This window comes from Lutjanus erythropterus, chromosome 21 (assembly GCF_056507025.1).
Source record: "Lutjanus erythropterus isolate fLutEry1 chromosome 21, fLutEry1.hap2, whole genome shotgun sequence".
Classification (NCBI taxonomy): Eukaryota; Metazoa; Chordata; class Actinopteri; order Lutjaniformes; family Lutjanidae; genus Lutjanus; species Lutjanus erythropterus.
This window is the reverse complement of record NC_139337.1, coordinates 24,410,278-24,432,540: the sequence shown is the minus strand read 5'-3', so window position 1 is coordinate 24,432,540 and position 22,263 is coordinate 24,410,278. Positions and strand designations below refer to the sequence as shown.

The window sequence follows — 22,263 nt, the reverse complement described above, 5'->3', positions numbered from 1 at the left end:
AACCCAACACAACTCTGATTATTTCACTCTGTGCTTCAGTATCAGACGCTGAGAGGCGCTGATGAATCGTCACCTGCGCCTGCTGCGGCATTTTGTGGGTTTTTTCGTCTGTATGTTCTGGTTTTCATTAGACATTAATTCAATTATGATTTTAAAAAACTTAATTACAGTCCTTTCACCCCTGAAAATCAATAATTTTACCTCTTTTACCAGAACACGATGCTGTGTAGATGCTGGTTGGCTGCTGCCTCAATCAGTTAGTTTGTTTGTGTTATTTTGTGATTTTTGTGCTTTTAAGGGTTAGATCAGATTCACAGTCTGGTTGGTTTATGATGTGATATTTGTCTTATAAAACAGTGGTTATGTGATAGCAAGGTAAAGGGATATTCTGAAGTATTCTAAATGCAGCGTACACTTAAAACACCAGCTATGGATGAGTGTCACAAACAAACCAATTTCCAAAAATTCCAAACAATCCCTTTAAGAGACGCTTTGTGTTTCACTCACTCACTTTCCTGTGGGGGGGGGTGAGTGTACATTTGAGCAAGTAGAACAACATGTCAGTCTAGAGGGAGTCTTTTCAATCACAACCTCATTAAACACTGATATTTCTACGAGAACTTTTGACAAGAGCAGCTGTAAAATGTTGATTTTTAATTAGAAAGTCATCATGTGGTAGATTGGATATTTGGAGGTTGGAGGCTAAATATTGGGATTTTAGTGTGAAATAGTATTAAGGCGGCAGGTTGAGTAAAGCTGCATGCATTTCAAATTATACATGCTGGAAGGAATGAAAAATGAATGAACAAGCTGAATGAAAACACATAAAATAAACACAAAAATCACAGAACTGACAAAACATAGCTGTACTTTAAATGTTTGAGAATACAACAGAGATGAAACGACAAGTCAATTGATCTATTAGATAATTGTTATGTGATAATTTTTCACAAAAATGCAAAACATTTCCCTGTTCCAGCTTCTCAGTTGTGAAGATTTGCCACATTTCTTTATCTTATGTGGCAGCAAATTAATATCTTTTGGGTTTTGGACTGTTCAGATAAAACAAAACGTCTAAAGTAGGGCAGCAATTAACAATGATTTTCATTATTGATACATCTGTTGATCTCGATCAATTGCTTAGCTATTTGGTCCATAAAATGTCAGAAAACAGTGAAATATGTTTACTGTCACAGAAGACTAAAGAAGCCAGAAAATATTCACATTTGAGAAGCTGAAATCAGGGAATTTGGACATTTTTGTCTTAAAAAATTACCCAAAATGAAAAAAAGATTATCAAGATATTTGTTAGTTAATTTATTGGTTGATAACTAATTGATTAATTCACTTATCGTTGCAGCTCTTGTCCAAAAATGTCCTGGAAAACCTTGGAAAAATAACAATTTTACTGATAATGAAAATAATAGTTTGTTGCAGCCTTAGAATTAAACTCATGTACTACTGGACTATTATATGAATTATTAATCGGTATTTGGAACAGCAAGTCATGATAGGATAAATTTTGGAGAGAAATACCCATAAAAATCTAGTAAAACAGGCCTGAAAATGAGCAAAGTTCAGTTTGGGAGCAGAGAACATTATTATGGATGACAGATTTTATGCATACGCCACCTGTTTCTCCGAGCTCATATAGCGTAAAGCCATCAATCTGGAGGTATCCTTGGAAGCGCTCCTTGTTCACCCATGAGGACAAACTAGCATCTTCGTACTCTGCAACACACAGAGAGACAGAAACCTTCAGAGGCGGGAGCACAAAAAAGCCCATTGACATTCAGTACACAACCTGTCTATATTAAAAGCAAAGCAGAGCCGCGTATTGATGCCTGGATTGTAAGAAGATCACAGTGTTTACCACCTGGGCGCTCTCGGGGGAACAAAGAGCAGGACACAAGCTGAGCGTTCATAGACAGAGGTCAGTTAAACAATGATCAGAAATTGTTTTGACAGAGGGCTGCCTCTGGGTTAAGTAGCCAGAGAGGCTATTTTGGGTCCCAAACAGCACAAGGGGTTGTGACTCAGTGAGCAGGTTGGGAATCAATGCGGAGGTAAACAATCAAAGGTATCGGTTCGGTTGTCAAGACACAGATGAAAGAACATTTTGTTCAGTCAACAATGAGCAAATTTAATCTGCTATTTATCATGTAGCTGGTTGTCAAGAATATTAAAAAGCTGTTATTTTCATTAGTAATACATGCTGGTGGTGAAACTTTATATGATGAGTTCTTAGGTAATAAGGCTTTTACAGGCTGCTTATTAACATTTATATGAGCTAATTAGACTTTATAACTGGGAATAATAGCATAATAAACATATTTATTGTTAGATTATACAACATATATTTTGTTGTTTTATTAAGATTTCTACATACTTCATTATGCATTTACTGGCAGTGAACTATGGATTCTGGAGGAGCCATGTCTAACATGTAAACAGTGTTTATTAATCCTTTATTATGCATTTGTTTACAGCTACAAATAATAATTTTTTAAATACTAATATCAGGATTTTCCTCTGCTAAGAACTGCCAACAAATGCATAACGTAGAAATCTTAAAGCAACAACAAAAGCTTAGTAAAGGTTTAACAATGATAATACAGGTAAGTTAGTTAAACTCAATAAATGCTGTTATAAACTATTATAAGAAACTCATAATGCTTTTCTTAACATTCTTAAGCAGCCTATAAACTGTTAACTTTCTTTTAAGTGCTTATAAATGTTTCATAATTTAACAATAAATTTTTTATGATGCTATTAACACTTATATAGTCTTATTAACAAATATTAATGTTAATAAGCATCTTATAAGGGCTTCATTACCTATTATAAAGTGTTACCGTTCTGTTTTCTTCTCGCCTAAACTAATTTTCACAAGTATTATGCCTTTCTAGTTTCCAAAAAACACATTTGTAAATTATTCTCCAGACATACTTTCATTTTAAGGACAGTTTTGAACAAAGCTTCAAACTACTTGGCACAGCCGTAAGCAAACAAAATTTCATGGCAATCCATCCAATAGTTGCTGAGATATTTCAGTCTGGACCAGAGTTGGTAGACCGCTCAAGTTATGCCAACCAAATGTTTGGCATAGCATGGAATGAAAACAAAACGTATCAGTTTTGGTTGTCAAGACACAGACGAAAGAACATTTTGTGCGGCCCGCACAAGCAAACTTGCCAACCCTCCAGTTTTCACGTTTTTCATTTTCTCATCCTGAGACAATTCTCCAAAATTTCTCCCGATTTGTGACAAATCTCTGGCAGTATGTTTAAGAACTACAACTCCAAGAGTCTGCTGTTTCCACCCGGACAAGAATACAGTTACACCAAATGTCATTTTGTGACACGGAGGAAAGCTGTTCACGCCCGCTGTGCAGCTGCATCCTTTTGTCCTTGATACGTCCATGGTCACGCCTCGTCTTACTGTGTCTCCTCAGCGCGGTAGAGGCCGCAAGAGAAGTGGAGAGCGCTATCAAGTTTCAGACATCTTCAAAAGTATAATTCCTGTTTCTTACATGAAGTTTTAAAGCGAAGGAGTACATTTTCTCTAAGAGCAGTCCAATTAACATTCACTTAGAAAAAAGGTGTACAATACTTAGTTTCTGTGTTGCTGCAATCAAATTTGGAATTGGACTGAGGTCTCATTGAGTTTTCCAGCTAATAAGTGCTTGCCAAAAATGTGTACTTATTGTTTTCTTATTTTCATTCTTTAAAAGACTGCAGGAAACAGTCTATAAAAATCAAAATTTTCTGGCGGTCCCCAACAGTCCTCCATATTTTTGAGGTTTCAAGGTTGGCAAGTGTGACAATGAACATGTTGCAAAAGATTAATTTGCTATTTGTCAAACAGCCAGTTGTCAAGAATATTAAAAAGCTGTGATTTTCAGTCACAATAGATGTTTTTTCAGGGATGCTGGCTCACCTGAACTCATTTTTGCAACTATCTACCAACTAAATACAATCTTCCCAGACACTATCTAACTATCTTCTACAAATGATATGTACATTATTGAAAAGACCTGCACCTGCACCAGTCCCTGTGGGTTATAGTACCTATTAAATTATGTTCAGCAGTACAAGCTTTCTAGGTGATTTAATTTATTGTGTGTTATATTGATGCATGAGTGTTTTCTTTCATGATTTACTTTCATGATTAGAGAGGCTGCTTTCAATCATTTTAAACGTCTCCATGAATGCAGTCACTGCAGAAAATTTCATTAAAGTGGTGTTTGTAACTGCAGTCTGTGCATCACTGCTGTGCATTCATTTTCAGGACACAGTTTTGAACAAAGCTTCAAACTACTCAGCCCTAAACAAAAGTACTGTACAAACTGAAATGTTGACCTAAATATAAGTAAATTATTGCAGTTCACCCCCTAGAGATCGTAAATGTCTTTACCAAATTTCATGGCAATCCATCTAATAAATAATAAGATTTCACTCAGAACCACCAATGTTAACCTCATGGTGCCACTTGAGGAAAAGTAGGTGGATCATCCTCTGGAGACCATTAATGTCTGTACAAAATCTCACAGCAATCCATCCGATCGTTTCTGATATTTCAGTCTGGACCAAAGTTGGTAGACTGCTCAAGTTATGCCCTCCAAATGTTTGGATGTACACAAAGTAAATAATCAAAGTTTTGCATTTGGTCGCCGAGACACGGGGAATAACATTTTGTTCACGGTGGAATTTTCCACAATAAACACTTTGTAAAAGATTAATCTGCTATTTATCAAGTAGCCAGTTGTCAGGAATATTAAAAAGATGCAATTTTCATTCATAATAGATGCTGGGTTTTTTTTTTTATTCAGATGCTGGCTCACCTGACCTCATTTTCACAACTATTATGCCTTTCTGTTTTCCAAAAAACACATTTGGTTTGTAAATTATTCTCCACACATACGTACATTCATTTTCAGGACACAGATTTGGCAGACTTTTACACATTTGGAGTGAATGCATAATTCAACAGATGCATTAAGCGAAAAAAAAAAAAAAGATAAAGTGCAACAGATAAACAGACAAGTAAAATAGCGGATTGCTTTCTGAATGCGAACCACATGTTGTTGCTACCCTAACATCTGGAAGCAACATGCGAACAGGAACCAGAGCCTGTCCCTACAGGGTATAAATAGGGTGTAGTGAAGCCACTTATACAACACTGTTTTCTCCGGCTGAGAGAGGCTACAGGATGCACATAATTGATGTCAAATGTAGCTGGGACCTCATTATGACATGTTAATAAGTTATCATGACCTTTCTGCTACCATTACAATAATTACAAGAACACTGATGACTTTTACATGGTTCTTAAGCCGCAGGGCCCCAAAGGAGCTGGGAGCAGAATACCGAACATGACAACCTAAAACGCGAACACGCTTTAACACCCCAAGGTCGTTGCTCATACTACTATTAGAAGCAAAATGACCTTAATGCAATGCACTTCATTTCTCAGTGCTGCGGCGTTGTTGTTACAGCTGCTGAGTCAGTCCATCTGACATTCCAGAGAGCTCTTTCCACAGATGTTTTGGCTTTATAGACAGTATGCAGCTGCCCAACTCTCCTCTCCCAGAAGCGAGAAAGAGAGACAGAGCCGAAGGCCCCATACTGGGATCTTGCAGCCTGATGAACCTCTACACCGACTGAACCTGCTTCACCTTGAAACAAATTAGATCTGCTCCCTTCCTGGGCGCCAACCTCGCAATCTCCATACTAGCCCTACAGGAGCCTGTCAGCCCAGAGTTCACACAGCATGAGACAAGAGAGAAAGATGAGGGGCAGGAGGGGGAATAGAAACAGACAGTGGGTGGAGTGAGGATGATCCAGTGTCAGAGTTGGGAGCGGAGGGAGGAGGCAGCTCTGACACATCTCAAGGATGAAGGTTAATGGCACAGAAGACCCACAAGACGATGCAAATGGCTTAGAAACAAAAGAAGAGGGGGGAAACATACAAAGAGGGGGTGGGGAGGGAGGCAGGTAACATCAAAGATAATTCAAACAGAGTGAGACACAGAGGGTGGCTGAGGATGAAAAAAAAAGTATTTAAAAGTGAAAGAAAGCTCAGTGAAATGACAGGACAACATGCCACTTTCTTACTATAGTGAAAAAAAAGAAAAGCATAAAGATTAACAATGAAAATGCTTTGGCTAGCTGCCAAAAAGCAAAAACAAAAAAGCTACAGCGAGGGATGGGAACTGTGTCACTTAGTTATGGAATCAGCTTCTTCATATGGAAGAAACCGCGCTGAAAAAAAATATTTATTTGGAATAAACAAATTATTAGATCTTGGTGAAGAGACGTATGCACTTAATTTCACAGAGACGGGCACAGTGGGACATTGTTGTCTGGTCTGTTGGCTCGTCTTTTCTACCGCGCTCTGATTGGTCACATGCGTGAGTGTAGATATTGGCAGTTGGGACCAACTTAGCAAGGAGGTTCTGGTGGATGACTGAATTAAACATAAGACTCTCATCCATGAGTTCGAGGTTTGTTCATCCAGTAGTTTCTGAGAAATTTCAGTCTGGACCAGAGCGCTGGAAAAGTCAAGCTAACAACAAAATATTTGGCATAACTTGGAAATTAAAACCCACACACAACATAACTGAATTATGACACTGAGGATATTACATGTGTGGGAAACACTTCTGACCAGTTATTACACTTTTCATCTGCATGTTATCCACACTGGCCTCATCGTATTTGCCAATTCAAATAAGCGATGAAGTGAATACTGTCCATGTGTGCCGCCACAAAGTGTCATCAGTGCGTTTTCACCTTTTTAAGTGAGATCTCATCTTGTCATGGACTGTTAATCAGTCTGTCATTCAAACAGTCCTAATAAACAGGCAAAATAGAGCTGCCTCACTGCTGGCTGTGTTATGTACCTTTCCATACAAGGTGAGGTGAGGTTAAACAATAAACTACTGACTGACTACTGACTAACGTGTATAAACATTCAAAAACATGTTTTAAAGCACATTCCTGACAAGTGAAGCAACTTTAAACAGCAAACTGAGCAAACTAACAAGACATTATTTATATTTTTCTGTCCTCTTACAGCACTAACGTGTGACCCAGTGGTTTTCACTGCAGACGCACAATGATCAAAACCACTTAGCTCTTGAAGCACAATAACAGTGCAGACCTGTATAGCAGTATGAAACTGAGGATTTGAGTTATTAAATATGCATGAGCCTCTGTGCTGTACTATATTTTAACAGTGCTCCTCAAAGGGGATGCCGCTGTTTGTGATGTGCACTAAACCAATCAAAGCTCGACAACAATACGTCAAATATCACTTTACACAAAGAGGAGGCCTGAACTGGGACAGTGTGGCTCTGCTAAATGACATCTATTCTTTAAAAGCACAAAGTCAGGCCTGTGCATGCACTGAATTTCTAAAAAGTAGTTTGAATCTGCATCTTTACAAAATACAACAACCGTGCCCATTGTGGGGCACTGTGGTACAGTGGCTTGTGATATTCATGTGTGCAGCTGACAGGCTGAGAGACAGGCCTTTTTCTGCATTATTTCCCATGATGCATTGCAGAGAGTTGAAGTTTGCTATATTATGTTCCAAAATGCAAATGTTACTTTTTTTGTTAGTTTTTTTTACGTGTTTATCATGTTTGTAAATGTGTTTGGTCAAAGGAGAGCAGCATTAATATTATTGTAGTGCATTAGCTGATGTTGATGCACATCCAATCAGAGTTTTTACCATCTGGAAAGCTTGTGTAGTTTGTGTAATTTAACTTGTGTAATGTATCCTTCAGCCATTGTGAGGCACTGTAGGTTTCTGGCTTATGACAGTCACATGTGCAGGTGATAGGCTGACAGACGGACCTCTTTTGCATGATTTCCCATGATGCATTGCAGAGATTAAGTTTGCTACTTTATGTTCCAAAATCCAAATGCTACTTTTTATGAGCATTTGTACAGTGTGTGTCATGGATTTCTAATGCGTTCAGAGTGGTTACGGTGGTGTCATGCTGATAATCATATTTTTTGTTACACCATGAGTGAGGTGGCTAGTACATCTCTTAACTCCAGCTGTATGGTGACATTAGAGTTTGGAACGCTCTTCCCTTCTGCAACAAGCACATGCAAAGTAGAAATGAAAAGCACTTTATAACTCTTGGCATAATATTAACTAATGAACAATGATATCCAATTAATGTCATACACCATTAACAAGCCAATATATCAGATTAGTCCCATTTCTAATCCCCACACTTAATAAAAGTCATAGTCTGCCATAAACATGTCACTGGGTGCCTATGCAAATGCATCTCAGAAGTTTAGCCAAATAACATCTGATAAAAAAAACTTTCTGACAGGACATCATGCAAAGTGAGCGTCATAGAAAGCCACATAAGGTGCCTCAGCCTTATTTATCTGACATCCATTAATCAAACATCCAGTTGGTGGATATTCAGTGAGACCAGTCCTCCGAGAAACACAGCACAGCACAGCACAGCTGGAGGCAAACCAGATGCTGAGGACCACAGGTGGTAAAAAAACGGGGGAACAGGCAACGGTGGAGAAACGTATTTTTTTGCTGTCATTGTAGGTAAGTGCTTAATGAGCTACACTGATTATTTTTCAACCATTTTCTCCTACAGTGCACGATAATAGGAGCATTTTTCCCTCTATGATTTCTACAGGCTTTAAAAGGGGAAGCAGAAATCTGCCATGTGAGGAAGGACACAACCATGTCATTTTGCCATGCTGCTCACCTTCTCAGTCCTTCGCAAGCTTAATACGCCGTCACCATGGCAATGCGAGACATTCACCACATCCTCCGTATCAAGGTCCTGGAGGACTCTGCAGAATGTGGAGTTTTTGTCATCAACGTCTACTGCGGTGAGCCTTTGTTGTTGCGATTCTGGTGCAGGAAGCCCCCCTTCTGTAACGGTCAGGTGGAGCAGATGGATGTGAACTGGCAGGCGGCGACAGCAGAGATGGATTTTATTCTCCGGGTGCTACACCGTGCACCAAACCTGCCCAACAGCCACTACTGGGGCCCGTTTGTGCTGGCACTGTGCCTTGATGCTCTTCCCTTCCGCTTCCGGCTCCCAGCGGAGGCCCACAGCGGCAGCGAAATCCAAGACATCATGGAGGAATGTGAGGAACTCACGTTGTTGCGGTGAGAAGCTTCAAATTGCGCGGCAGAAAAAAAAAAACCCTCTTCTGTCAAAACTGATTTTTTTGCAGGGACTTGACAGCTGCTTCAGTGATTTAATTCTTGGCTTTGATTGCCTGTATGTACACTTCCAGCTCTGCAATGGTTTCTCTCACACCCATCCACCCTGGCCTGCTATGCATGTCCGCCCAAAGACTAACCACCACAACATCACTGGCCTCACCGCACACACAATAGTGGGCAGAGCCCTGGGTGCTTTATGATGGGCCAAGCACACCATAACTCAGTGTGGTGAGGAAGATGAAAGAACAGCAGCAGAGATGGGAAAACTAGAGGAACTCTGCTCGGGAAAACAAGGATCGCAGCAAAGGAAAGAGGAACAAGATGAAGAACAGCACACAAACGGCACCCCACTGGCCCCTTAATTAATTTCTTACGCCTTTTTATGAATAACAGAGCAAAACAGCCCCGAAACAATAGTGAATGAAGACAAGATAAGACAACACTCACCATCATAGGTAAAGTACCCTCCATCCTTGAAGACTACAACCGCAGGAAGCTCTGGCAAATTTACTGACTGTTGAAAACACAAAAGACATTAATTCAAAACCAAGTTCCATAAATCATTTTTACTCTATGAAGGTATGTGCACCTGCAAAATGTGGGACAAGACTGTTGCAGCAGGGCTTTGAAGCAAACTTCTACCTTTCTGCTTACTGCAAAAAACAGCAGGGTGTCTGTATATGCAGTTATGGGAAGATTATGTTAAAACAGAGGTTCTCAGAAACAGGAAATGTGATGATTATAGTTAAATCATCCAAGGCCCACTTCAGTACTTTCACTTTGAATAGTCCACATTTACTACTTGGCTACAGTGTCAAACTGTGACTCCCCTCAGGTTAAGAATGACTCAATAAACGTGAATGGTATTCGAGTTAAATAGGATGTGTGTTTATTTATAGTTAAAGGTAGAATAAACAGGATTTGTCTGTTGCAGTTTGTAAATGCACCATAAAGGAAGTTCATCATTTAGTCTCATTCCGAGGACATTTTGGGTAGGTAAAAAATCCCAAATACAGCAAAAATAATAAGAAAATATAAAGTTACGGGTGGAAGGCAGGATCTTTGCGTAAAACCCTGAATATTTTTTTTAGTTGATCAGATGCGAAGATACAGATGTTGAGATTGTGTGTTTACGTTCAGTAAGAGTAGATTTTTTTTAATGTCTTGTTTCGTCTTTCTGATGTATTCTGTTGTTAAGTTTCAGTTTTGGTGGACGCTTTATTCAGAGTTTTTCCATTGCTTTGCCGTGCCATCAGACAGCCTTCTCTGACAGGAAACTGCTGTCATGTAAGTCAAATATCACTCTCTCCAAAGCTACCAAACTCTTCTGACAAAATCAGTCATATTACCTCACAGAACACAGGAGTTTCTAGTCTATAACTGCCTCCATCGGTTAGCTGGCTTGTGCAACAGTGTGACTTTGGTGTTTTAAAAGGTTAATTGGTGGATTTACCAAAGTCACACAATAACACAAACAAACTAACCGATCGAGGCAGCGGTAGACCAACAACGTCCGTGTTCTGTGAGGTAAAATTACACTTTTTTTTCCTAAATAGTCTGGTGGCTTTGGAGAGAGTGATATTTGGCTTATATAACGGGCAGTTTAGAGTTGGAAAAGGCTCCCTGACTGCAAGGTAAAGTTATGAATATATTCTAAATATAGCAAACACTTAAACCAATATGGATTTTTTTTTTAGGTGGACCTTTTTTAAGTGGCTAAAATACATTTTGCAGCTGACCCTGTGCACAGCAGCACATTGCTTAGCTTCCAAGCTGGTACTCCTCTTTGCTTCTCATCATCTGCTGCAAGTAATAAACTGACTACGGATATGTACTTCAAACAACTCCACTTCAAAAAACCTGAACTATCCATGAAATGTTAAAAGAGTGAGAAGGAAAAAGCCACCACAGAAAAATTGCTGTATGGTTGAAAAAAAAAAAAGGAGGTTTCAGGAAAAATGTATCAATTCTTACTTCGTTGGACCTCAGGGGACAGATAAAGTGATCTGCCTTATCTGCGAAAAGGTGAATTCGGTGCTTAAGGAATTTAATGTTAAAAGCCATTACTGCGGGACCAATCACAAATCTTTCGACAAGTTCGTGAGTTTTTCCTCTGCAGCCCTTGATCATATGCTGGCTCTCTAAATTGGCACTGAGTCATCAAAACCCCTGTGCTAAAAGAATGTAATTATTTACTTCAATCTAGAAAACTGGCGAGAATAGACACATCAACTGATTGCATAATACTCATGAGTATTAATAACATACAATGAAAAAAATATAAATATGAAATTCTCCAAGTGATAAAAGGATGCATATTCAAAGAGTTACCTCCGGAAAGACTTCCTCTGAAGCCGAGAAGAAATAAGTGTAGACAATGAGCTCAGATGCTACGTCGTTGTACTTCTCCTGCAATGGCAAACAAGTCTTTCAGCATGTACATAACAGCTTTCAGTGCACCAGTGTTGAACAGCTCTGAAGGCTGATTCAGTAGCGGAAATTGCACACAACCTCTGCTTTGTTAAAGATGTTACAACAGCAGCAGAGCTGTGCTTCAGTCATTCAATCAATACACAGTTTTAGCATTGTGGTAGCTCTGAAGAGGCTGGGAATAAAACAGCAGTCTTGATTCATGTCTGGGTGACATTATTGGTGCTTACTTTGAGGGGAGACTCCCCGCCGACGTACACAAAAAGCACGTCATGTCGTTTCAACATGTGCTCAAACATCTGCTTGCTGGGAAGAGCTCGGACCGCCGGTCTGGAGAGAAAGAAAGCCAACAGAGATGAGTTGATTCTAATGAATAAAATCCTATCCAGCTCACAAATGGCACACTGGTGTAATAACTGATATAAAAACTCTAGCAATTCTGATCTTGATTTCTGTGAGGGTGGCACCACCTAGTGGAGGTTCAACAGCTTGCAGCCGTGGATTCGAGTCAAAGCCAAGCTTTTGATCAGCCCCTCTGTCACGGATCTAGCTTGATTTCCCTCAAGGAGGAGAAATCTGTCAGGCTCAGTTGATACAGTGGCTTAAACTGGAGCATCAGAGGAGGAATCCATTGAGCTATGAAACAAATATGGCCTGCATTGATAAGCTTGCCTGGACGGGTCTTATTAACACAGCATGTGTTCCTGTGAAATAAGGGCACGTTCTATTTATTTATCCGTTTCATGTCAGTTCTTTTCTGAGTGATTGAAGGCTGTGACTTACCCTGCCACCCTGTTGGCAAACTCTACAATATCATCTTTTGTCCTTGGTCCCTTGTAATTATATGCGAGATCACCCTTTAACCTGAGAGGAAGAGACAGAAATGAAACCAGAGTGAAAGGCGGATATTTTAATTATGAAACCATTCAGTGGCTTTCATTGTTCTGTGCAGTGAAGACACCGATTGAAACATTCATGTGAAAGTAAAATGAAATGGAAATCAACTGCGTGACATTGAACCTTACATTCAGGATATTGGTTTGTCTGAAAAAGCTCATTCAGTGAACAAAAGGGAGAGAATATCACAGCAGAGCAAAGCTAAAATTAAACTGTTTGATTAGTCAATCCACAGAAAATTATTCTGACAATCTGTTAATTGTTTTAGTGGTTTAATCAAGCGAGAGTGGCAAATATTTGCTGGTTTCTCCTGGTAAAACGTGAACATTTGCTGACTTCCTGGCTTACACACCCATCAGCCACTTTCCCAGGTACGCTTTTCTAATAATCAGTAGGTATTAAGAGTCCTCTTTGCTTCCTGATCAGTCTGAATTCTTCATGGCATGGATTCAACAAGGTGCTGGAAACATTCCTTAGAGATTCTGCCTCATGTTTACATGATAGCATCGAGCAGTTGCTGCAGATTTGTCTTTCTGCAAATCACTCATTCCACCGCATCCCAAATATGGACTGAAATCTGGTGACTGTGGAGGCCATTGTCATGTTGGTGGAGGCAGGTTCAGACTGTGGCCATAAAGGGATGCACCTGGCTGGCAACAACACTCAGCTAAGCTGTGGCATTTAAACAATACCTGACTGGTATTAAGGAGCTTAATATGTGCCAAGAAAATATTCCCTACACTGCTAAACCATCGCAACAGGTTTGAACTGTTGACACAAGCCAGGATGGATCCACAGATGCAGGTTGTTTACTCCACTGAAAAGGAATGCATGATGCTGGATTTTTGCAGATATTCAATATTCAACTCATTTTTCTCAGTTGCTGAGACAGACACCAATACATACACATATATTTCCCGACTAATTGCAGAGAACATCAAGTCTCTCTTGTAGGAGAATTAACATATTATTGCCTTCTCTTACTGTGACAGCCCACCCGCAGATGCAGACATAAAACACAATGTAGAGCTGCAGGATTAATCATAAAATACTGAAATAAACTGATGCATGTATGCAATCTTATTTCTGAATGATGACGATTAATTCGCTCCTGTAGGACAAACAAACCACATCACAAAATCCCAGCAGCCAGACCAAACAAACCTCAATGACTCAAACATTATATAGCACATCGTCATTCTATTTTTTGTGTTCAGCAGCATTTAAGCATACCCTATCATCTACATGTGGCAGCAGAAATTGAGATTCATTAGTCCAGGCAATGTTTTTTCAGTCATCTGCTTTACAGTTTTGTTGAGGCTGTGCACACTGTAGCTTCAGTTTCCTGTTCACAGCTGACAGGGACAAAACCCACTGCTGCAGCCCGTCCACTTCGAGACTCTTTGTAATGTGCATTCAAAGATGCTCTTCCTCTTACAACTGCTGTAACATGTGGTTGTTTGAGTTGCCGTCGCCTTCCTGCCAGCTTTAACAACTCTGGAAATTCTCCTCTGACTTCTCTCATTAACGAGGCATTTTTGCCTACAGAACTGCAGCTCGCTGGATGTTTTTCAAACATTCCTCTGTAAACTCTAGAGTCTGTGAAAATCTCAGGAGATCAGCAGTTTCTGAGATGTTCGAACCACCCTGTCTGATACCGACTACAGTCAAAGTCATTTAGATTACACTTCCTATAGATTCTCATATTTGGTCTGAACAACAACTGAACCTCTTGACCAAGTCTGCAAGCTTTAATGCACTGAGTTGCTGCCAAATGATTGGCATTAAAAAGCAGGGGTACAGGCGTACAGTGGCCTCTGAGTGCATCACTGTAAACAGAATATCTTCAGGTTTGAGCTTTTGAAGATGTTACCTGAGCTCTCTAAGTAAGTTTAAGGCATTTTTCACACATTTTTTCCCCATTTCATAAAATAAACAATTGATAAATAGTTGGTAAAGAGTAAATATTAAATATTCATTAGTTGCAGCCCTACTTTAAAGGGCAACTCCATCTGCGTTCCTTTCCTGGATTTTCAAATGAAAACTCCCACTCAGTCATTAGCAAAAAGTGGTGCAGGCTGCAGCACCGATGCCCTCCTCTTCCTCAACCGAGGGCAATGACATGTAGCAGCTTCAAAGGGCTCAGCAAGAAGGTTTGCCAACTTGTAAAACGGGCAAATAAATTTGGCAACTCACTTGCTCGACCGGGCAAGTGGTAAAAAAAATATATATATATATATATTATTAAAATATATATTTTTTATTAAGGTAATTTTTCATATAAAATGGAAGAAAGTGCTGCTTTAATATGGAGATTTTCCACTTTTCTTCATTTAATATATTAAACTGAATATCTTTGGTTTGGACTGACAAACTGAGACATTTAAAGACATCACTTTGGACTCTGAAAAGCCGGGATGGACATTTTTCACTATTTTCTGATATTTTATAGATGTTGCAGGCCTAGATTAAACAGCACAATTAACTTAAGCCTTTGCTGTATTTTGAACCACTAATAAATCAACATTGAACCAAACCTGCATCAGTTCATGAGGGAGAAATTTTTGAGAAAAAAAGTATTTTGATGCTAAAACATACATACTTTGACCGTTGGATGTTCAGATTTGAATACATAAAACACTACTGGGATGCCACAGAGTGATTAAAAAACTGAAAAAAATAATAATAGAACCTCTCTTTAACTGTGGAAAGTCTGTGCCTGACATCTGAGAATGGCAACCACGACCTGTCTCTTACAAGATGTTCTGATGAAACAGCAAATCCACCGGGAAAGGTCAACCCCCTCCGCAAAGGTCAACTTCATCTAAATCATCGCACGTCGAATGAAAAAAAAAAAAAAAAAGAATAAAACAAAATAAACGAGCGTCCCTAACTGAGCTCCAGTTGACGCTGCTGCCGGAGTCGAGCTCCTACAACAAGCAGAATGCATTAAGGATTACGAAGGTTGCGTCAGCCCCCGGGGCTTAATGAACTCAGGGGGAAACAGAACTCTAAATCAAGGCTCCTTCTGTCTCTGAGGGAGGTATCTCGTGTTCTTGGATGGATGTTTCATCACTTTCTTGGTTTAATGTTATGAACCCTGCCGTGATCCTGTGGCAGTTTCCCAAATGAGCTTGATGAAACTAAATGGGGAGCCCATTATGGCAGCGTGCAGATAAATGATTCTGTTTCAAATACATGGAGGAAACGCTGCAATGCAAGACCATCATTTCTCTCAAGTCAACATGAGCTCTGCTGCCGAGCAGCTGGCGTCTACCTAAATTCATTAATTTCATATGAAAAAAAAAATGTCACTTGAACTTGAAGAAAAAATGTAAAGAGATAAATGGGAGAAATCAGTTGAAATAGTTCTCAGGTGGAATTAGATCAAACTTGTTTTGTTAATCAATAGATCACCAGTTATATTTAAAGTGATTTGGGACATGCCGGAGAAAACTAAAATATAGGAAAGAGGCAAATGAAAATTTAAATTCCCAAAGCTGATTTCAAAGTTTATGCATAATTAACAGCATCCAGGAGTAATTAAAGCTAATAAAATTTAAGATCCGAAGGTGTGAACAGAGGTTGTCACTTAGTTTAAGCCGCAAGGAAGCAGCAACAACACCTTGGTCCCCCGTGATTAAGTCATCTAAGGGCGTCTCAACAGGCCAAACCTCAAAGGAACAAAAACGCAACAGTGGGGTAAAAGGGTCCTGATAATAACACAACACAAATGCAAAAAAGCAAATACACTTGGGATCGAGGAGGTGAAGAAGGCGAAAGAAAGTCGCTGCTACAGTAGACAAACATCAGAATCACTAATTACAGCCTCTCTGACTTTACAGACACTGAACATTAGAGGTTTCATAAAAGGAGTGTAATTTCCTGACATACTGCATTGGACAAAACATCAAACTGTGTCCAGACCCTGTACAGCAGGTCAGTACAAAATTCAATAAACCTTTTAATCTCATATGGATTTATCTGAGTCTATTCAAATCTGCGCCAAGTAATTATGAAAATCACAGCAAATGTTATTTCAAATATAATTGCACAAAATACAAAGGAAAGGGTCGACCGTGGCGTGAAGCTTAGAGTCTCACTTACAGTTTTATTGTGGGGTAACCACGAACACCGAACTCCGACGCCATTCCTGCAACACAGAAAACACACAGAGCATCTCAAACAAAAAAATCTTTCTATCCTTGAATATCACTCTTGTATATTTTTACATTTTAGTATAGTTTATTCTTGAATAGATTTTCTATATTCTGTAGATATTTATTTTAATATTTATGGAGTATGCCGAGTATTTTCTTATACTGTGCGCTCAACTATTTTCATTTTGTTAAAAGTCAGGGTATGTCTGATGTCTGGTGCCAGCTAGCTAGTCTTCCTAAAGTCCAATTAAGATATGACAAACATTATTTTAAAAGTCAATTTTCAAATCATTAAACAATGTAATGGCTCTGTAAATGACAGTAGATCTGCAGAGATCTGTCCTCGGTCTGAGGTCGTAAAAGTTATCCTAAAGTGGCCTCTCTAGTCAGATGGTTAGGTCTGCTGCTGATGTACACTGCTTAGTCAGAAAAGTCAGTAAAGACGTTCCTGAAGAAAAGCAGAAGGCTGCTTTCTAATCTTTTCCCTACAGTAAGCCATGACAGATCTCTGTGCATTTAATTAGCATTAGTGCACATTGAACAATGGAGAGACAATCTGGCCACTTTGTTTTGAGCAAGTTGGAGATTTTTTACATCTAGCAACATCACTGCAGGTTTCAATTACCTTCTTCAATTAAGACAAAGTGGAAGATCAGGATAATCTGCCTGAAACACCACCCTCAGGTTGCTTTGAAAAATATGAAGCTAAACCGTCTTGTTATCTTGAAACAGAGCCAGGCTGGTGGGCAGGCTTAGCTAAACCAAGAGTGGTATCAATCTCACACTTAGCTAGAATCTAATAAGTGCATTTCTTTCCCTGAAACATTGAACACTTCATTTAAAAGCCCAGAAATATAAAGGTTTCAGTGAGTCAGTCAATGTATTAAATTATATGTGTCCATGGATTAGTCCTAAAGCTGCAGCCTACATTATTCAAAGAAGTCTTACTGTCATTTTAATTGCATTGTCACAATACACACTGTAATTACTGTGTGAATATTGTGGTGAAAATATGATAATACCATAACAGTTTCAGCAATTATTAAATAAATACATAAAAGGAAAAAAAAGTCATGTGAAATAAATAAATGTAAATAAAAGCCCCAAGAAATAAAGCAGTCCTTCAAAAAAAAATGTCCTTTTGAAATCAAAACCTATTTATTTATTAAACTGTATCGCCTCATTTATTTCAGGATTCATTTAATAGCTTTATTTATTGATTAATTTATTTTTAATGTCTCCATAAACATAATTAAATAATATTCAGACTCCATCTTTAACATTGTTTATGGTTCTTTTTATAGAAGCCTTTGACATACAGAACATCATCATGTTGTTGAACAACACGGTCAATTAGCTGGAGTCTTTTTTTTCTCTCCAGCACATGAAATAATCACCTGGGGGACAAAGAGGCTCCAAGGGAGGACATTAAAGTGCTTCATCATCTACTCACCAGAGTAAGCAGTGGCATCCATCTTTCCCACGCGGACCGGCGACCCAGAGCTCTTCAGCTCCGCTCCCACATCGTACCATACCGGCTCTAGCTTTTTACAGTAGCCGCACCACGGTGCATAGAACTGAAAATAAGCAGGAGGAGGAAGCAATCTTTTCATCATGTGAAACATCTACATGCAATATATAATATTTATATAGAAAACAAACAACTAGTGAACTCCTTCTTATTTTATAGTCATGTTTCTTTGTTCATTACTGTGCTGAATTCTGCTGAGTGTCTGCCACGGTAGATTTTTAAAAAGCAAATAAAGCCAACATTTCATCTTACACCAGGGAAAATAATACATTGACATAACTTAGCTTCACCTTACTTGACACCTGTATTTGACAGCGGGACTTTTTAAAGCACACGAGGCAAATTAAATGTCTGGTGGTGGCGTTGTTTAGTGTCGTGTGCTTCTACTAAAATAGATTCACGTTACTGAGAGAGCTTTGTTTGAGCTGCGCCGTTGCCACAACTGTACTTTGAAAGACGACACTAAAAACAAACACGACAACACCAGGATGTTTTTAGACAACAAACGTGATTTACAGTCACAGCTGTAGTTGGGTTCATTTGAGTTCACTGCTACTAATTAAGGCCGAATGAAGGCTTATTTATAACACGTCTAAATCTGCAACAACTTCAGGGAAATTAAAAACAGGCTGTGAACACAACATCGACGTATCATCACCTGAAAAGCTGATATAACAACCTTGTTAGCAACATTCATGTTTCAGGACACATGATATTAACTCTCTTTTAGCTCTGTTTTTGGTCTCCATCAACTCTTCAGCTCTGTCATACACTTTATACACACAGATTATAATGCTTTTATGGCTTATGTGTTTGCAAACAACTACCTATTTTAACATGCAGCAGACAAGAAGGAACATTATCATCCATTTGGAGTTTTGTTTCTGGTTACCTGAACAACCTTTTATCTCCATTTTGGTCTCCACCGGTTTAGCAGATACTGGGTTTATTTGGTTTGGGGCATTTTTTGGTGCAAACAGCTGCCCTCTCCTGTTGGTAACAGGACTGGCTAAACCATATAGTAAATGTGCTGTAAAGCCAAAAAAATTAGCTTTAAACTTAGCTAATAAAAATCCTCTACAAACAGCTGCTGAGTTGGCTGATAATTCTCTGTGGGTTAATGGCTGGAAAAGACACCATATATATTACATTTAGGGGTGTCAATCGGTAACAAACTGTTAAAAACAAAGAGCAAGTCAGGTAGAAGGGTACTTTACAACAACGGCTTGAGTTTCCCCATCTGCACAACGCCACCAGAATTAGAAAGTGTGGCCTCTCTATCAATAAAGCATTCTTTTTTGACACAACTAAAGATGAAGACAAATGGGAAGCTGTAAGATTTTCCAGTTCAGCTGTTTCTCTGTCGTTTCTAACTCCGGCAGTGGCCGCGGTGTCTCAAAAAGTGCAGCTATGAGCTATCTGTAAGTTACGGTTTGTTGCTTTTAAGGTGCTTCTCTGGACGCATGCCAGTTACATGGAAGAAGGTGGAAGTGGAGAGGGGAAAAAATACTTGAAACTGTGACACCCCTAATTATATAAGACATTTAATTGAGAAAATACTGATTAGTGGAGCTTTAAGACATGTATACAGTAGGTAACTGGCAGCAAATCAGTTCACCAGAATAGCTTCATTCCCCATCTTGAATTTAAATTCCTTTTTCAGTGGATTTACCTAATTTGATCATGATCCATGCTACCTCAGTTTTGATCATCTGTGTTTAAGAAAATACTCGTATAACCCGTTTACACACTGGTGAAATGTCCCAGCATAACGACTCACTCCTGCAACCCAGACTCCTGTACGAGTGAAAGCAGCTTTGGGTGCTCGAGCTCGATGATTTGCTTATATGGACCCAGACACCAACTCTGATATAAACCCCTCCGAGCCCCCTGGCTTTGCCCGGCATGCATGACTTCTCATTCACTAATCACAAACACAGAGGACAGTCTGCACACCCCCTCCGGCCCCCGCCCTCCTGCATCCCGCCCTGACCGCTGCCGCTTCCGCAGCGGATGATCCGGACAGCGGCGTGCTGGATATAAAGTAAAGCACAGCTGAATGGACCCAGACTGGTTTTTGTGCATATGTGTGTGCGTGTGTATAATGTCAGACTCACATCAACCAGCCAGATATCATTCACTCGGGTGTCTTTAAATCTGTCGAAAAGAAGAATAAAGGACATCATGAGATAGAGTTAATCATAGGCTATATAATAGAGAGAAAAATAATTACCCAAATCAGGCAATATCCATATCACAGAAGCTGCAATATTTTTGATAAACGTAAAACGTGTGACAAAACAACTTTATAAAGAAGTGCTGTGGTGCTGCAGAGATGCTCCGGCCTGCAAATCTTGTTCTCCAGGTGTAAGAAAATGTTGTTTAGTACAAACCCCAACAAATGTCATACCTACGACTGCAGCTGACGATTATTTTCGTCACTGCTTAATCTGCCACTCATTTTCCTGATAAATCGATTAGATGTCTGGTCCATAAAATGTCAGAAATGATGAAAAATGTTGCCCAAGATGACGTAATCAAATGTCTTATTTTGTCCACAACCCAAAGATACTCAGTTTACTGTCATACAGGTGTGAAGAAACCAGAAAATATTCACATTTCAGAAGCTGAAATCAGAGAATTTCCACTTTTTTCCTCAGAAAATGTCTCAAAACAATTAATGGATATCAAAATAGTTGATTTATTAGTTGGCAATTAATCAATTACTCATTGCAGCTCTAGTCACATAATGGTATTTAATAGGTTTTTTCTAGTGAAAATGAAAATTGGGATGTAAAAATAATCATTCAAACTGATGGTGAATCATATCACAATTGCGCTATCTGTCAAAAATGATTTTGTTTTATTATCTTGTGCTATTGAAAGTATGTGGATATGAGAAAAGTAAGTTTTTATTTGTAAAAACCTGCAGAAAAAGATCCCTAATCATAAGCAGGGTCAAATTAAAGGATCCCACAAACACAAATACACAGGAGACACAATCTCTATAGACTTCCCACCAAAGGCATCCAATTAAAAAAGCAACTGTGCAACTGCAATCCTGTGATGAAATCAAGTCTACCCTCATATTTTTCTGCTTTAAATAATCCTCTATGTTTACTATAAGCCTGTAGCTCTTTGGAAATGTGAAAACCCTAAAAGATTTGGTAAAAATGCATCAAACCAAAATATGCACAAAAAAAGCCAAGCTAACAGGGAATGAGGAAGCACGGAATTAAACTTAAATTGCACTGAACCGCATCCACATCAAGGGTGTTGTTCAGCTCGGAAGTTGCACTGCCAGCTCCTGTTATAATGTGACAGACACAGGAAGGTGAAATGCTGAAGCAAGAGTGCATCACTTACGTGTCATCCAGATCTTCAACAAATGCGAGCACCGCTGAACCGAGGAAAGCAGCAACAACTGTAACATGAAAACAGAAACAAAGCACATGTTATCTTAATGTGAGGACACAAGCTTTTGATACCGTCTGTGCTCTGCAGCCTGAAACCTCATGACTGAAGCATCCCCAGCTAACAGTAAAGCTGTCGTCCCGGCTAACTGAGCATCAGTTTGCTTCACGGTTTCGACAACGGGAGCTTTAAGGGTCGTTTTAATACGTGACGTGATGATATGTACAGTCCGGCGTTCAATGCGAATGAAATAAAAAAAGTGAACGTACCTCCACAAATCAGGGAAGCTTTCACTTCTGCCATCGCTTCGAGTGGAAACACCAAGCAGGAAATACAGCTGCTAAATCAGGAGCTGCTGCGCATGCGCGGGGTCACGGAGACTCCTGGAGGAAGGCGTCAGACACCAACAGCTGCATTTTTTTTTTATTTTCCTGTTTAACATTATACTAAAATATGAGTTACAAAATAAGCCTTAGCTTTCCCGTTTAATTTAATTTATTTATTTAATTTATTTATTTTATTTTCAACCTGTCTTTCATATTTTAGTATTTCGTTTTCATGTCAAACAACACAAAAACAAAACAACTGATAACTGAGCTGAATTTT

The 22,263-nt window shown here is 39.2% G+C and overlaps 2 protein-coding genes across 3 annotated transcripts in view; one reads left to right on the top strand and one right to left on the bottom strand.

Moving 5' to 3' along the window:
- The window catches only part of tmx3b (thioredoxin related transmembrane protein 3b), a 49,276-nt gene extending 27,253 nt beyond the window's left edge, over positions 1 to 22,023 (bottom strand). The window contains exons 1-10 of the mRNA XM_084746885.1: positions 21,927 to 22,023; positions 21,610 to 21,667; positions 20,361 to 20,400; positions 18,166 to 18,289; positions 16,660 to 16,705; positions 12,439 to 12,519; positions 11,886 to 11,985; positions 11,557 to 11,634; positions 9,673 to 9,739; positions 1,633 to 1,731 (exon numbers count right to left, since the gene is read on the bottom strand). Coding sequence (XP_084603011.1) covers positions 1,633 to 1,731; positions 9,673 to 9,739; positions 11,557 to 11,634; positions 11,886 to 11,985; positions 12,439 to 12,519; positions 16,660 to 16,705; positions 18,166 to 18,289; positions 20,361 to 20,400; positions 21,610 to 21,667; positions 21,927 to 21,960 — 727 coding nt within the window. The 5' untranslated portion in view covers positions 21,961 to 22,023. The remainder of the gene's footprint in view (positions 1 to 1,632; positions 1,732 to 9,672; positions 9,740 to 11,556; positions 11,635 to 11,885; positions 11,986 to 12,438; positions 12,520 to 16,659; positions 16,706 to 18,165; positions 18,290 to 20,360; positions 20,401 to 21,609; positions 21,668 to 21,926) is intronic.
- Positions 8,487 to 9,592, top strand: LOC146307721 (uncharacterized). 2 transcript variants are annotated; one of them, XM_084746888.1, is made up of 2 exons: positions 8,487 to 8,585; positions 8,684 to 9,592. In XM_084746888.1, exon 2 carries the CDS (start codon positions 8,792 to 8,794, stop codon positions 9,167 to 9,169), a length of 378 nt encoding a protein of 125 aa, XP_084603014.1. In that variant the 5' UTR covers positions 8,487 to 8,585; positions 8,684 to 8,791; the 3' UTR covers positions 9,170 to 9,592. The 2 variants fall into 2 exon arrangements, with proteins under 2 accessions (XP_084603014.1, XP_084603012.1); XM_084746886.1 differs by having other exon boundaries at positions 8,487 to 8,589.
- Positions 22,024 to 22,263: the final 240 nt, after the last annotated feature.